This window comes from Pagrus pagrus (assembly GCF_965226575.1).
Source record: "Pagrus pagrus genome assembly, chromosome: 20".
NCBI classification, from domain to species: domain Eukaryota; kingdom Metazoa; phylum Chordata; class Actinopteri; order Spariformes; family Sparidae; genus Pagrus; species Pagrus pagrus.
This window is the reverse complement of record NC_140207.1, coordinates 4439080-4454693: the sequence shown is the minus strand read 5'-3', so window position 1 is coordinate 4454693 and position 15614 is coordinate 4439080. Positions and strand designations below refer to the sequence as shown.

General features: G+C 39.2%; 1 protein-coding gene and 1 long non-coding RNA gene across 3 annotated transcripts in view; one reads left to right on the top strand and one right to left on the bottom strand.

Annotated features, from left to right (window-relative positions):
* The window catches only part of LOC311249114, a 419388-nt gene that overhangs the window by 167600 nt on the left and 236174 nt on the right, over positions 1 to 15614 (top strand). Inside the window, exon 3 of one of the 2 annotated variants that reach the window (XR_014621118.1) lies at positions 8636 to 9081. The exons of the other annotated variant lie outside the window; for it this stretch is intronic. This is a non-coding gene — a long non-coding RNA (uncharacterized lncRNA). Of the gene's footprint in view, positions 1 to 8635; positions 9082 to 15614 lie in introns of those variants that run through there. 2 annotated transcript variants of the gene reach the window in all.
* The window catches only part of LOC311249112 (cadherin-10-like), a 31650-nt gene continuing 16735 nt past the window's right edge, over positions 700 to 15614 (bottom strand). The window contains exons 4-12 of the mRNA XM_084339864.1: positions 14249 to 14368; positions 10583 to 10750; positions 10248 to 10429; positions 9088 to 9341; positions 7610 to 7746; positions 7374 to 7495; positions 6167 to 6275; positions 4953 to 5204; positions 700 to 1945 (exon numbers count right to left, since the gene is read on the bottom strand). Coding sequence (XP_084195990.1) covers positions 1455 to 1945; positions 4953 to 5204; positions 6167 to 6275; positions 7374 to 7495; positions 7610 to 7746; positions 9088 to 9341; positions 10248 to 10429; positions 10583 to 10750; positions 14249 to 14368 — 1835 coding nt within the window. The 3' untranslated portion in view covers positions 700 to 1454. The remainder of the gene's footprint in view (positions 1946 to 4952; positions 5205 to 6166; positions 6276 to 7373; positions 7496 to 7609; positions 7747 to 9087; positions 9342 to 10247; positions 10430 to 10582; positions 10751 to 14248; positions 14369 to 15614) is intronic.

Genomic DNA, 15614 nt, shown 5'->3' with positions numbered 1-15614 from the left:
CAACGAGTCCTTGGCTTTGAATTTTGATTGATAAAAACAGATTTGATTCATCTGAATCTGCATACTACAAGTCAGCATCTGCTGAATTCAGGGAGCTTTTCAACTTCAGGACTAAACACGGTTATGCTAACAAGACAGCTAATTTTTCAATTTTATTTCTGTGTTTGTTTTTTAGGTAAGGAAGGCTAACTATTGCAAAATTAAAGGGAATAGATTAATTTAAATTTTTCGCCTTCTTTCTTCTGTCTCTACACAAACATTATACTTACCTGTTGTTTTATTCCTGAAAATATTATTTAACAATATAATCCAACACTGAAGAAGAAACAACTGAAAATGCAATGCTTTTATGTACACTGACCTGGGTCTGATATGCTTTATATATGCTTTTAATTAATCTCAAAAAGGCTCCTGTTTTTGCATTGCTTACAGGCAGTTATTAAAGTTTTAATGAACCACATCTACATCGTTTTTTAATAGTGGGTGGAATGCTACTCCCAACGTGCAAGCTGCATACAATTTGGGTACCTCACTCCCTCAGGATAATATCAGTGTCTAGGTCCTTAATAGATCTACTGCAACACCGTTTCAGTAACCACAAAAGAAGGCAATGGACTGGAAATATAGCAGCATATTTTTTTTACATAATTTTATTAAGAAAATAAGTATAAAAATATAAATATAAAACAATATGACTCAGCATTCAGACGGCATGACTTCAGTGTATGACAGTTTTTTCCTACAACATACACTTTCCATTACATATTACACCTATATGATGAAATGAATTCACAGTTTGACAAATAAACTGCACCAACCACTCACATGAACATTGCTTGTCGAACAAAGATAGCAAATAGTATATAGGATGTCCATCATTAAAAACACTTTGTACATTTACAGTATTTAATGGAGGTGGCTGGAAAAACCACTTGACTCCTTCCCTTCCCTTCCCCACCCAAACCCAGTCCAGTGCCATTAAACATTGATAGTATACAATACTACTATCTCTCAGGTCAATTACAAAACACATTGTCCACACCATTGTTCACAAAAAATCCTAAAATTCAAAGGCATCTTTACTGATTATGACCAAAAACAGTAAAACTTTTGAGAATTATACTGTATCTCCATTAATGAGAAAATCCAACTCAGTTCAGGTCTTAATTTCCATTTCAGCATCCGCAAGAGGACTGCAGGAACTTTTATTTGAATGTATACTTGTGCGTGTGCGCACACTCACGTGTATGAGAATCAAATAGACTACTAGTTAACTAGCAAGCTAGCTAGCAAACTAGACAGATAAACAGATAGATAGCTTGATAGATAGATAGACAGACAGTCAACTAGCTGGCTAGCTAACTAACTAGACAAATAGCTGTCTGGCTAGCTAGCTAGATAAACAGACAGAAAAAAGATGGGCTTGAAAAAAAGAGAGACTGTCATGGCTCGTTCTAGGTCTCTCTGTCAGGGCTCTTTCCTATGTACATCTCTGCCAGCTTTTTGAATTGTGGTCCCCAGTTGCTGAGATAATCATAATCATGGTCCCCCTCAGTGGCAGCCGACTCCAGAGAACTGAGGGATTCTGCCAGTGACCCACTGCCCTCGTAAGCATACGTGGCCAGGGAGTCATAGGGGGGCGCTGTTGGATCTGTATCGTTCTCTTGAAGCCTCCCATTAATGAAGTCTCTGACATCCGTGTTATCCTTTATAGGTGATGTCCTCCGAAAGGGAAACAGCATTTCGGGTATGATGTCCCTACGTAGCTTGTTAGCATCCATCACCTCTGGGTTGCGCAGCGTGCCGATATCAAAGGCCTGAGTGTCCTCCTCTCCACCCCCTTCATCGTTGTAGCTGACGACGTTGTCTCTGACATCCTCTTTGGAGATGATCAGAGGCTCCTTCTTCCTCTGTCTCCTCAGGGCAGCAAACAGCACCACGATCACTACACAAAAACAGTGGGAAATACAGAGAGAGGAAGCTCAGCATAAGATGTGTGCCTCCTAACATGTGTCATGCATTAAAGAGCACAGGGGAGCAAAAGAGCAGAGGGGAGACGCATTTGCTACCAGTGATAAATCCCCAACACTGCCTCAGGCGTTCACCTCCTATTATTAAAGATTCAGCGAAAAAGCTTTTCTTTCGTTTTCCCTTGAAATGTATTCACTGTATAAAATGCACGGTGGTTGGAGAATCTTTTCTTTTTTTTTTCTTTTTTTTCGCTCTCTCTCTCTCTAGCACACAGCCTCATATCTCATCTCCTTCATTCTTTTTCAGCAGTAAAAGACAATCAGAGAATGCAGAGTTAGCATGTTTCCAGAGAGTGGCACTTTGTGGTAGCAAGTTTTTAAATAAACCCGTAATTCTTCAGAAAAAACAGGAAGCAATCTCTCATTTAGGACAAGCACAAGCCCCGCTTCACCTGTGCTCCTTACCTTCTTTCCCTTTTTTGTCCTATCAGCAGGTACTCTAGTTGTCTACTTGCCTCCCACCTGGGTGTTAATTACAGTGCCTTCAACATGGGTTGTATGTGGGTGGAGGTGGCTGTTTATAAAGGTTCTTTGCGAACATTTGTGACTGACCAGTGCCATGTTTTTAGACGGCACAGAGGGCTGCAATGAGGAAGACCAGATAGGGCGAGCCGTTCCAGCTCAGCGCCTGCCTGTCGGAGTCAAGCGGAGGTGAATGAGACAGTCTGTCAGGGGGGTTGAAGCGCGAAAAGTGTCAGATAATGAGCAGATGTCATGATATTTTGCTCAAGAGGAGAGCATGGAGTTTAACCTTCAGCACACTCGATATGTGAGAGAAGATCTGCCCACCACCAGGCGCAGACTTTTTAAATTAGAGTTAAAACAAGCAGATGGTAGAAAAGCTGGTCAATCCTAACTTGCTTGTGCACTAGTTTTAGTCAGGGTTCAGATCAATAACGCATCTAACTCCAAAAGAAGAGAGGGTGACAGGTGGAAGGGGGTTCAAATTCAACACATTGAAAGGCTAAGAGGCTCATGCAGGCATTCATGAGGATGGTTTTGTTGGATATTTTAATCACATTCTACATTCATACATTCACAATGTCTAGTGAGTCCAAAGAATGCTCCTCACTGCTTGGCCAAGCAAGGTGAGGTTCAATGGCAGTTGAAACCCATTACTTATATATATGCCCTCGACCATGAGGACTACACATTTGTGCTTTTTGCTGGGTAAAATGATAGGCAGTGCTGCTGTTGGGCCCAGTGTGCTGTTACATACTGCATTAGATCACAAGGAGGGATGAAGTGGTGCTTTAGGATGTCAGAAAGTAACATGCGACCCATTTTACCAGGGAAATACACATTTTTCCATTTTGTTAAGTGGTTTTATTTGCTAATGAATGGAGCTTAGAACTACTATTATGAACTGCTACACTACTTTCTGAGAGAGAACTGCCGTTTAAAAGAATATGCAAAGCAACCTGTGCTTAATTGGACTGGCTTTAATTAGTAAAGATCATTGACATGTTAGCTAACAAAACCTCCCGCAGCAGGCCTTATCATTTACAGAATTTTTTTTTAACATGATTATTTTGTCCATAATACTGCTGGGTCGACACACAGACAACTTTGGCTGTTTGTTCAACCCCTTAAATGTCTAATTTTCATGTTGTCTTGACAAGTGACCTCTTGTGGCCATCTCAATAATGAAGGCCCACTTTTAGAGGCAACAGTGGTACTCTAAGTACTGTTGCCTGCCATGTTTATAGTGCCTCTGAAGACATTACAGTGTAGGGTTGGATGTACTAAGTGTCAAAGGTTGTCAAAAGCTATCATCACAGAGCAATGACAGGCTTTTTTAAATCTTTTATCAAGAAGACAGAATCATTTACGTACATTATTCCTACTATTGTGAGATAGCACCCTTCAAGGGCGTTATCACCCTTCCAAGCTTCATCCGGCCAGAGATGGTACCTGCACATTTTCAGTAACATTTGAATTATTGTAGTGAGTCGGGACTCTGAACTCTCAATCTCTGTCATGCTTGTCATGATGGACCCTGTTATACCAGAAATATTCAATATTTTTTTATCCCCTTCATGTGGACACTCAGCGGCACACACTTGAGCAAAGCAACTCACATTGGGACATGTTATTGGCTTTAGCACCCAGAATTGGCTGCAGCATGGAACATATGAAAGTAACACCAGCCTGGAGTGCTAATTTTTCATATTTCTGTGTGTTTCATGTGTCCTCAAAACAAAAACCAGAAACCAAAATAATACTATTGGTAGAATACTAAACATCCAAACTGGGTTATGTTGTTGATTGCATTTTATTTGTATTATTGTCATATCTGTTGAGGAGGTTGACTTTTTCAAGGAAAGCAACATTAACTAAGGAGTGTGGGAAATGGCAAAGGGTTGTTCGGTGAGTGTACAGTATACATCATGCATCATTGGACAGATGCAAGGCCAATTTACTCTCCCTAAGTCACTCCCATTTTCACTCTGTGCTCCAATAACTTCCCGTTTACTATTAAACTTAAATGTGCTCTGTGCTCAATTTGTCTATGTTGAAAAGAAAGTTAACTAACTACCTAATGTATAACAGTTAGCCAATTTCACATAAAAAAGAGTTGGCCTAAAGTCACATCACCAACGTCAGCTAGGTTTGCTTCGTCCTTATTTCTGTGGTAACTTTTAAGAAATTTGAAGAAGGATCGGTTATTTTGAAGATGACATTATTTATCGTTAGCCAGAAAAGGATCATCATGGTGGATTTGTCCTTCCATCGCCTAGTGTAGTTCTAAATTGTGATTGGGAGTGGGCAATATAAAGAAGTTGACTTGAGCTGAAGAACTGAGAGGCGGCTGCAACCACAGCTGAACAAAGAAACAAACATCACAGGAATGACAAAAGGGTTCAGATGCACATGGTCACACAGATGCACATACACATGCTCATACACGAGGGGACTTACTGAGGAGAATAATGACACAGAGCAGTATGGCCACCAGAGCTCCAGTTGTGAGGCCGTCTGAGAAGGGCAGGACCTCTGGGTTGCAGGACTGCATGTTTCCACGGCTGTCACAAGCACACACGCGCACGATCAGTGTACTGGTGCTGCTCTGAATGGGGTAGTCATTGTCGGAGATGACTACGGGCAGGAAGTACATGCTCATCTCGCGCCGGCTGAAACCTCCCCTCCGTGTCAGGATATTGGCAGTGTTATCTGTGGACGGATGCAAATGGGTGAAGCTTGTCAGCGAGGAGATGTTTCACTTTGCTAAATAATCTTGGAGGAAAGGACTCCTTTTCTTTGTTTCCTGCGACAGACAGCTCATAATAACTAACTGCACAGCCGTTAAGAACTACTGGCATCTTGGGATAAGAGGTCTAAATATTAATTACAACAAACACAAAGCATTATATTAACTACCTGTGCTATTTGTTACAAAATTCTATTCATCAAAAAATAAATTGAAACACAGCTTAATAAGTAATCACGTAATAGTCTACAATCTAAAAGGACAAAAGCATGGCGGTTACGCACGGCTACAGTTTCTTGCTAAACTAATTAAAATCCAAAGTTTGGTTGTTAAAACTTAGAGTGAAAATCCTACTCTGTTTCTGCTGCAGTCTTTTCATTTTGTCTGCCGCAATACATCCCAGTAGTTGAGGGGCTTTGGTAAATATTTACTCAGAATCAATTCTCAAACTAGCACCAGGCATACAGAGGCAGTTATACTAAGTAGAGAGGAAATAGACAGATCCAATGTTTGAAGTTGTTCAAACTGTTACTGCAAGCTTGCCGAGCTACCACTGCATTTCTCTCTCCCTCAGTAGGGTGGTCGGATAAAAACAGTGAGCGTAAACAGTATTTCTGATAATATGTTTTATTGTGTGACAAGTAAACTCAAATCTGTCTGTAACATAAATAAAGATAGATGTGGGATGACTGCTTGACAGCTGGCTCTTCTGTAAATGAAATTTTGCCAATCAGCTCCAGATATTGAAAGTGTTTCAATAACTCAACAATAAGACTACAATCACACAATGGAATTTCTTTTCCTTTCAAGTAATGGCCCTCGTGATTTTCATCTTATCAAAACCCATTTCTCCATCAAGTTTTATTTTAACACCCATATAGAAACCTTTCAAATGTTTGTTTTTCAGTAGAAATGCATATCTTACCTTCCCTGTCAACAATTGTGAAGTTCGGGTTGGTGGCACTTATAGTGAAGACAAACTTGTGTCCAACGAGGGGTTCATCTGTGTCAACAGCACTTATTGTCTGAATCAGCTGTAATGAACAAAAACAAGTATAAGAAAACACGTTTAAATCTTCTTAATGAGGAACTCTAAATGTATCTGAACTTAAACACGACAGTTTTCTCCAGTACTTTTGATTACATTGAAGACTTACATTTGAATGCATTCATTTTTAATTGCCTTTATTGGTTTTGAAACTCACTGTTGTATAAAAAGTAAATAAATAACATTCACTGAGAATAAGCTGAGCCTAATCAGACGCATATTAGACTCATCTGCAATTAGTGAGGAGTGTTTAGATTATTAACAGATTTGCTGTCGCTTGAAACTAAAGCTATAAACACATGGCTGAAGGTCCCCCAACACAGATCTGTCGGCATGCACCACGCACGTGGAGTGAGCATTGTGGATACCGACGCCCCCCCCGTAGATGTCAGAAGGTGACCGGTAGACGACTCCTCCCTCAGATAAACTGCCCCTGTTGGTTTGCAGCCAACTTCTGTTTGGCTCTTTGCCCAATAACACTGAAAAATGTTAAATAACGCAGGAAATGGTTCTCCTAAGACCACCACATCGCAATAACCACATGTGTTACCTGCCTCCAGGTTCATTTAATTAGAGTGGATATATATATTCAAATATATTCTGGTGATTATGCACCTCAGGCACACAGATGAATTTCCTCTTAAAAAGGTGCTTTTGTGACAAATCCCCTCTGGACTCTAATCTGACTTTGACTAAAAGTTGCCAAAAGTCATCTTTCCTACCCTGTGTGCTCAGTGTGTATGCTCTTAACTTTGCTTTGCATGGTTTGCATTGATTAATGCAACATTGCTTTGCAGTTACATTACTCATTACTGTGTAATTGCAATTTTGAAATTTATACACAAAATTCTGACTAGCCTATACAGCAGTCTGTCTATAGACCCACAGTATAAGGATTCCTATTATTTTTGATAATTCAGTAACGTTCTGAGTGACAGTCAAAGAAGATATCTCAAAATATCAGTGCTATATCAATTTATATATTGGTCAGGCTCTACCAAATAAGTCTGAATCAATGCTAAAAAGGCCAAATACTAAATATTTCTCTTAATATAGAAAAATAAGATGATTAATTTTTAAGCACCTGTCCAGCCTTGACATTCTCACAGACAAATGTGTCATAGGACATTGCAAACTCAGGGGCGTTGTCATTGACATCTAACACCTTGATGAACACAGGAACTCTCGTTGTCTGACGTGGGTTATCTGAAACAAACAGATTCATAAAATAACATTAATTTAGGAAGATTTAATGAATCACGATAACAGTCAGTGGATGTCATAGATTTCAAATGGCAACATAATTGAAACAGCACTTACTTATTTCAGTGGCCACCACAGAGATGTTGTGCCATTTGGACATCTCTCTGTCCAGTGCTTTCAGTGTTGTGATGGTGCCATTCACAGAATCAATGTTGAACAGCCTCTCTAGATCTGTGTGCCGATCGATGGAGTATCTGAAAGAATAACACAGGTTATTGTTTGTACAAACATATTGATATTAGTTTGGTATAGTGATATGAGACAATATATTTTCTTAGATTTGGAATATTTTTATATCATAATATGACATATCTGTCTTCCTGGTGTCAAAAGCTGCATTACATTGAAGTAATTTCTGAACTTAATAGACTTGTCTATTTGTGCTAATACTTGCCTTTACCTACTTTGTCATATCCACAATACTGATGATTGATTATCAAACATCTCATTGTGTTGATATTCTGTGAAAGGGAGGCATCCCAACAATATTGTCACAATATCAGCATCAAGGTGTATTTAGCAAAAAAAAAGGTTGTGATATCTGGTTTTGTTGGCTCATTTTCACATTCCTGAGATTGTGAAGATACAGCACATTATGTGTTACCTCTCTCTACAACAGTCCCTACAAAATTTGCATACCTATTATTGTAGGATTGCTCATAAAGTGAAGGTTCATTTTATTGCAACAGATCTGTCTTGATAGGACAAACACATTGAAGTACTTTCCTACTTCATAAAAAATGTGTTTTACACAGCACATCACTCGTTGTTTCTGAAAGGAAATATATTCCGTACTCTCCCGTGTCAGAAGATGATACATCTCCCCTTGTGCCTGCTCATTTGTCATAGTCAACTTTCATATTCCACTGAAATTTGAATATGCAACACAATGCGCCATGTGGCATGCGCTGAGAGTGGCATATCTCTGTGTCAGCGACGGGCAGGCGCCATATGTGTGGAGTGGCGGCACTAAGCTGTGTGAATCGATACAGCAAATTAGGCTCTTTCACTTTGACTTTGTGCGGTGCCACAGAGGGCTTACATAATTCTGGGAAATAAACAGTGTCTGTATTCACTTCACAGGGCCGCCGCCATCTTCCACAGGGAAATGACCAAGAGGGAACCGTGAATAATATCCTTTTCTCCCCCCCACCCCTCCTCCACACTGACACATGGCTAGGCTGATGGATTAGATTTAGCCAAGTGGGCACATTTCCATCCTCTTGCTAAGAAAAAAAAACTGATAAGAGGAGACTTTGCATTTCTACCATGTGATGCTTGTTTTCTTATTGATTTTAGACTAGTTTAATTAAAGCTGAAACAATGAGTTTGAAACAGTCAAATTGCCACAATAAAGCACTAAACCCATTTGGTCAGTGAGGAAATCTTTACTTAAGTTCTTTTCTAAGTTTATTCAATTGCGAGTACTTATTCCCAAGAAAGAAGCATTTGTTGTTAGGTGGGGATTGGATTTGGCATGTGGCTCTAACAATCTGGCCCTGTCCAAACACTTCCCGCCGTGCCCTGTAGCGTACTTGACTGGCTTGTTGTCAGCATCAGGGTCCCTGGCCGACACCACGCCGACGAAGCTGCCAGCAGCCGTGTCCTCATGCACCTCGATGATGTAAGGGTTCCTGGTGAAGACAGGTGGCTCGTCCACATCCTCTACCGTTACCTTGACTGTGGCGTAGTCTTTGAATTGCAGACCGTGGATGAACCTTGCGTCTAAGTAGGTGTTTCTCACCTCTACTCTGAACTCATAGTCCCTCTTACTTTCGTAATCCAGCGCCTGGAGATGAAAGAGCATCAGAAGTCAAGCTGTAGACTTTTCCATAAAAAAAACAGTCCCCCTCCAGCATTTTGATAGGCAATTCATTACATTTCATTTGTCTGCCTTTATCTTATTCATTCTCTAAATTCTAGGTTACAAATCCAAGTGAGGAATACTGATCTGGGAGATCCTAGGGGAAAACTAAAAAGAGTTTTGAGCAAAAGACTGCTTTATATTATTCATTTCACAGGCTTAGGGTATCTGATTCTACACACACACAGTTCAAAAATGAATTCTGTCATATGTCTTTCTTACATGAATAAACGTTATCGGGGGGACTGTCTCTAATCTGCAAATGTACTTCTCTGTCTTTCCATTGACTTTAAACGTACACATTTAAAGAAGATTAAAAGACAGCTCAATTCTTTATTTAAATTAAAACATAGACTAAAACTCGAAGAGTCAAGAGAAAGGTTCAAGGATTAGACCGCCTTTTCAAAGAAATACTGGTAGCAGGTTTGTTTGGGAATTAACAGGGCTGTCTTTCAAAAGAAGAGCATTTTCACTCCAGTACAAATATGCACCTTAAATTCGTGCACTGAATACACATCTGATGTTGTCATATTATTCGTGCAGATGTGAACATTACTATGCTGGGTGTTACTCAATGCATTAGTTAACATATTTTCTATTTAAAGAAACACTTTTCTTGAAGACAGGAAAGCTGTTCACCGCAGCTGTATGAAAACATGTCACTTGTCATGAGAAGTGTTTTGTCTGATTGCACAGCCATTATCAATCAAGTAATGGTTACATGACTGCGAACAGTGGCTGAGTTTGATGCCGGTTGCAGGCTACAAAGCATGACTCATAAAGTACATAAAAGATGGCTATGTAGGGAAACGAGGAACAAAAATAAGCTACCTTTTTGATTATGATGACTCCCTCCTGTGTGGTTTGGTCAGTGATGATGTTGAACATGTCGTGACCACCGACAATACTGTACTCCATCTCGGCATTGCGGCCGACATCTGGATCATCAGCCTTAATACGTCCTATGGCGCCTCCAATCTCTGTCGACTCCACAGCAGTCACACGGAATGAATCTATTCGGGGCAGTAAATTAAACAAATTCATTACAGACTTGTTTGTGAGTGTGCTTGTGTCACATTTGTTTTCAGAGAATTGTGACACAAGTTCATTCATGTTTAAAAAATCTATTGCATATCCATACAGTGTAGGGAGAAATTACGTCTTACGGTTAGCAAAGCGTGGCGGACTGTCATTCACATCTGAGAGGGTGATGCTGACTGTCGTGGTTCCTGAGAGTCCACCCATCTGCCCGGCCATGTCTTTAGCCTGGATCACAACCTGGTAGTTTTCCTTGACTTCTCTGTCCATGCCAGGCAGGGCTGTCTTGATGGTGCCTGAAAAAAATTAACATCTGTTCCACCACTTATGCCAATTTGAAGGAAAACTTCATTTTTGGGAAACTGATTTGCTGTTTTACTGAAAGCGAGATAAAAGTAAGATCAGTTTCATCTCTGTTCTCAAGCGTGTTTCCTAGAAAATTGCATTTATGTATTACTAATTTGGTTTGGCAATTATGTTTTGAGGGATAATGGAATTGCCACCTTGCTTATGTTCCCTGGCAACATTTTCCTCGCGTCAGAAGTGTTTCATTATGTACCACATGCAAATAATACAAGGGTGGATTCTGACTCCTGCATGTGGTTAGGGAGACACTGTGGTTTTGGATAATACTCAGTCCATAAAAATATTATATTTGCATATCTTGTTAGGGACGCAATAAATATAGTCTGTTATTGGTTATAAGGTTCACAGTCACTACACTGTATGTGTAAAACTGGCAACTGCAAGATGAAGACATGACTTCTGAGGTTCTGTATGTAAATTGAGCCTAGCTGTTGTTGGAACAGATTCACTGCCTACGCTGTATGTTAAACTGCATTGCCCTTTCACTTTTCTCCATGTTAAATAGACACATCCAATTGTAAATAAGAAAGTTTGCAGTTGTGGGAACGGATAGAGCAAGGCTATGTAACAATGTACACCTTGCAGGGTGCACTCAATGACCTGAGATTTAAACAGACATCGATCATCACATCCATTTCTTGGTGAGACAGCAAATACAATTCACAAAATGTCACATATTACCCAAGTGTAAATTTAGACAAGCTGCAAATAAATAATATAAATAATGGCTTGAAACAGGTTAGTCTTTTCAGCTTTTATGAGTCACAGAAAAAATAAATGGTTCTATGAAAACCGTACAAAGAAAAAATGCTTTTGCACTTCAGTCTACTTAAAAAACATTAAGGTGAAAGCCGGTTGCACCATCTGTTCAAACTTAGACTCTTTATAGCAAACTTCTTTTTTTTTACTGAAATCAAAAAGTATGCATAACTAACTTAAAGATGTTCTTTTAGTTATTTCTCTTGTACAACTCTTTTACAACTCTTTTAAAGGTTCTTAGTCGTTGAGAATCCAAAAAACTATTTATAACAAATAACAATTTTCATGGTCAAATAAACATCTCGGGAAGTATCACGGTATCACAGTATATAATATTACACTATTATTATTATTATTATTATTATTATTATTATTATTATTATTATAATCAGTTACAATGACCCTTAAAGGAATAAAACAAAAGGTTGAAAAAATTATTATGATCATTTAAGAAAATATGTCCTCACAGACATGAAACTGGATTAAAAACGCAACATATGTTTATTTTTTAATAACACCAACACTGTAGAATTCAATTCAGTATACTGTATAAGCAAATGAACATGGTATGATAATCATCAGTTTTCATAGCACAGTATACTTTGAAACTGGTATATTGCTACAACCCCAAAGTGGCTAGACAAGCTAAATGATAGAGGACAACATGGTCACAATTTGGTAGGTTTAGGCACACAAAGTACTTGGGTAAGAGTTAGGAAAAATCATACTTTGGAGTAAAATAACTATATTCAGTCTCTTGACATAAGTTACAGAAGAGATGCACTATAAGACATGCCAGCAACTATGTCCAACTGCCATCGGGATCCAGGCAACACCTTGTCAGACACAACTTTTTAGAAGAGATTAATTCCCAGATGTGGGAAGACTCAACTGAAGCTCAGCTTGTGTTTGATCACCATCTCCACATAACTAAAGTGCCGTTAGATGGCCTGGCTTGAAACATGATGGCTTTCTCCTGTGCCAGACCAGTCTTTGGCTCGACGTTGAAGAGGGTAGACTATTGAGAATGTTCTTGAGAGACTCTTTGGCTGATGACACCTCTTCTGCACCCAATCAGTGATGCTGAGGAGTGATACAATGCTGTGCACACCAAAACCAGAAATGCTATTGAGCTCTGTTGATGTCTCGAAGAGGAAATGGGCTTGCCTGCAAAATAGTTTACCATTATGATGAAAGGGATAGTTTAACTACAAGTGCAATACAGGAAAATGTGTTTGAGAAATTCTTAACTTCATTTACCTCTTGACCGGCCATTTTTTTAAGTTGGATATTGTGATGAAAAGTACTTTCGATGATTGATCCAGTTCCACATCCCTCATCACCATATTTACAAAATAACCCTGTACATATAAGCACTGTTTTAATTGCCAAAGGGCAGATATAAAGACGAAACACGTCATTAATGTGAAATCATGGCAAAAATAGACTCGCCTAGAATCCAATGATGGAATAATAGACAGATTTGGATTGTGTGGCACTTGTCTGCCAGTTGCTGTCCAAGGTTGTGAAGTGAGTGAGTTGAAAGCAATCAAAAAAGGGCCTTGGTGTTGAAGTGCTCATGTAAAAAAAAAGGGTATTGGGTGTTTTTTTGGATGTATAGTTAACCGTAGCAAGGTATGCATTTATTTCAGCTGAAAGGAGTGAATCTCCCTATTTAATCCAAATCAAACCCAAAAAAAAAAAAACGTTCCCTTTTTTTACAAGCCAGCCAGTGAAATTAACAGAGAGGAAAAAAAATAATTTGAACAACTTGGGCTACTTTCTTAAGTAACAAAACATCCACGCCCTTAAATGTCTTTAAATACCTTTGAGTCAGTTTTGAATGTTATTTAAATTTAAATTTTGTGTTTATCCTCTTGTTCCTACAGTTGAATGTCTGAGCTTCACTGTGTATGATGATTTATGCTTGACAGCAAAAGGCTGTTTTCACATTAATTCCTCAAAGTGGAGATTTTGTTTTTGCTCACTGAAAATCTGATATTTAGAGGCGGGCCTATGAGCATGATTTATGACATCACAAAAAGTTGGTAGGTTAATCCTGGTCCAACTGGATATTTGTATCCAGCAGTTAAACTTGCATTAGTGTATATTGTGGATTTTTTAATGAGGGAGAAAAAGTAGATGCCACTCAAGAGAATTTTAATGTGGTAATTTTCCGTTTGTCCCCACAACCCACATAGAACACACAGGTTGGATGCTGCCACAGATTTCATTAAGCATCTGATTTAACACAGGTCTTTGATAGCTGAGACATGACTTATGTTTGGCTGGTGCAGCCCATTTTAGCAGCTCGTTAGTTTGAAACTAGCTTGTAGTTACTAAGAAGACACCATGCACAAACTAATGAAGAATTTGCGAACAGCTGGTGCAACCCAATCCAGACCTAACCGTTTGAAAACAAACACATTTTAGAGAATCAACATTTCAGCCTGTCGTGCCAGCTCATGAATGTGTTGTTAAAGTTAATTTACAGTTTCAGTGAAGTAGAAATGTTTAGTTTTGTAAGACTAACGGCACTGTCAAGCAGATACATCCTTATTCTGCTTGTTTCATTCTCAGAAAAAACTTAACAGCAGTGCGAGAGATCTGTTTACAGACTAACATGACATTAAAAACTGCCTCCAAGAACTCTTCTTGGTTTGGCTTACCATTCTCAGAATCCACAGAGAAATAAGGTTGTCCCTGTAGAATGCTATATACAAGCTTGGCACTGTTCCCATACGTTTGATCATCAGCGTCAGAGGCAGTCACAGTGACAACAGATGTACCTGCAAATAGAGCACTCAGAGTCAAGTGTAATACACACAATCAAGTCACAATCAAGAGACTAAACCTATTCTTATTTAATTTCAGATCATATTTCAGAGAATTTGCTGTAAATCTAACAGTAGTTCTCAGCAGTACAATGAGTCATACTGACTAATCTTTTCATTTCAAACAACAGGGCTCTGGAGTAGAGCAAATTAGTCATTGGCAAAAACAGCATCTTAGTAAAATCAATCAGGAAAATAGCATTAGTACATATTCTTCCCTTTTTATAAGAAACAACAAGGTCATTACTGCATCCGGCTGAGTTTTGAAACAAACATCTTGCAGGCTGGAGCCAGGACTCCGCTAGCACCTTAGTGAAAATTATTGCCTTGATTAAAACCTGCCGTCCAAGTCAGTGGACCTCTTGAATACTTGAGACTGAGAGTTTCTCCATCATCAAGGCTTTAAGTAAAGATTTCTCTCTCCTTTGGTTTACAGTTAGAAAGTGTTTATGCAGAGTGCTGGACAGAAAGGTGTGTTGTTTGACATGAAATCATTTTTGAACTTGCTGCCTTTAGCTTAGCAAGGGCATGTGCATTTTTATCTGATGTCTTTTGGCAGAGCAGAGGTATGGCAACAAAAGGTGCATACTGTACAAGGAGCAGGGATGTACTGTGCTCATGGTCACTGTATTTGTCTGTATATGCTCATGGTTTGGTCTTGGCACTGTATTTCCCTATATGTGCTCAGGGGCCTTCATATTCCAAACTGGCATTAGACCCAGCAACCTGTTCTAAACATGTTATTTGGTAATATGAATGAGTTTCAGCTTAATCCAACCACATCAATCCGGTTACACACATTATAAAAGAACCTCCACAATCAAATGATAGGTGTTTGAATGTGTCTCATTTGTGCTAAATAAATAAACATGTTAAAATAAATAAATATTTAAGTGTAGGCAGAGCTGAGCTCTGACACTCCTCTTAGATATCCTGTCATTGAGTCACTTCCACATTAACTCCTGCATAATCCACCCAAGCGTTTCAATAACGCCACATTGCAAATACTGTCCTTGGCATTCAGGAGACCTCTGCCGTGTCCTGTTTGGGTCCGACTGTCTCCGTGCATACTAATGAACCCTTGAACATCTGTCCCACTTAGTCCCGGCATTGATAGCATAAAAGGGAGCTGCTGATTTTTCATGGCTGGCTGGCTTGATTAACCAGTGTGTTCAGTCTGAACATATAAGGCAGTTTATTA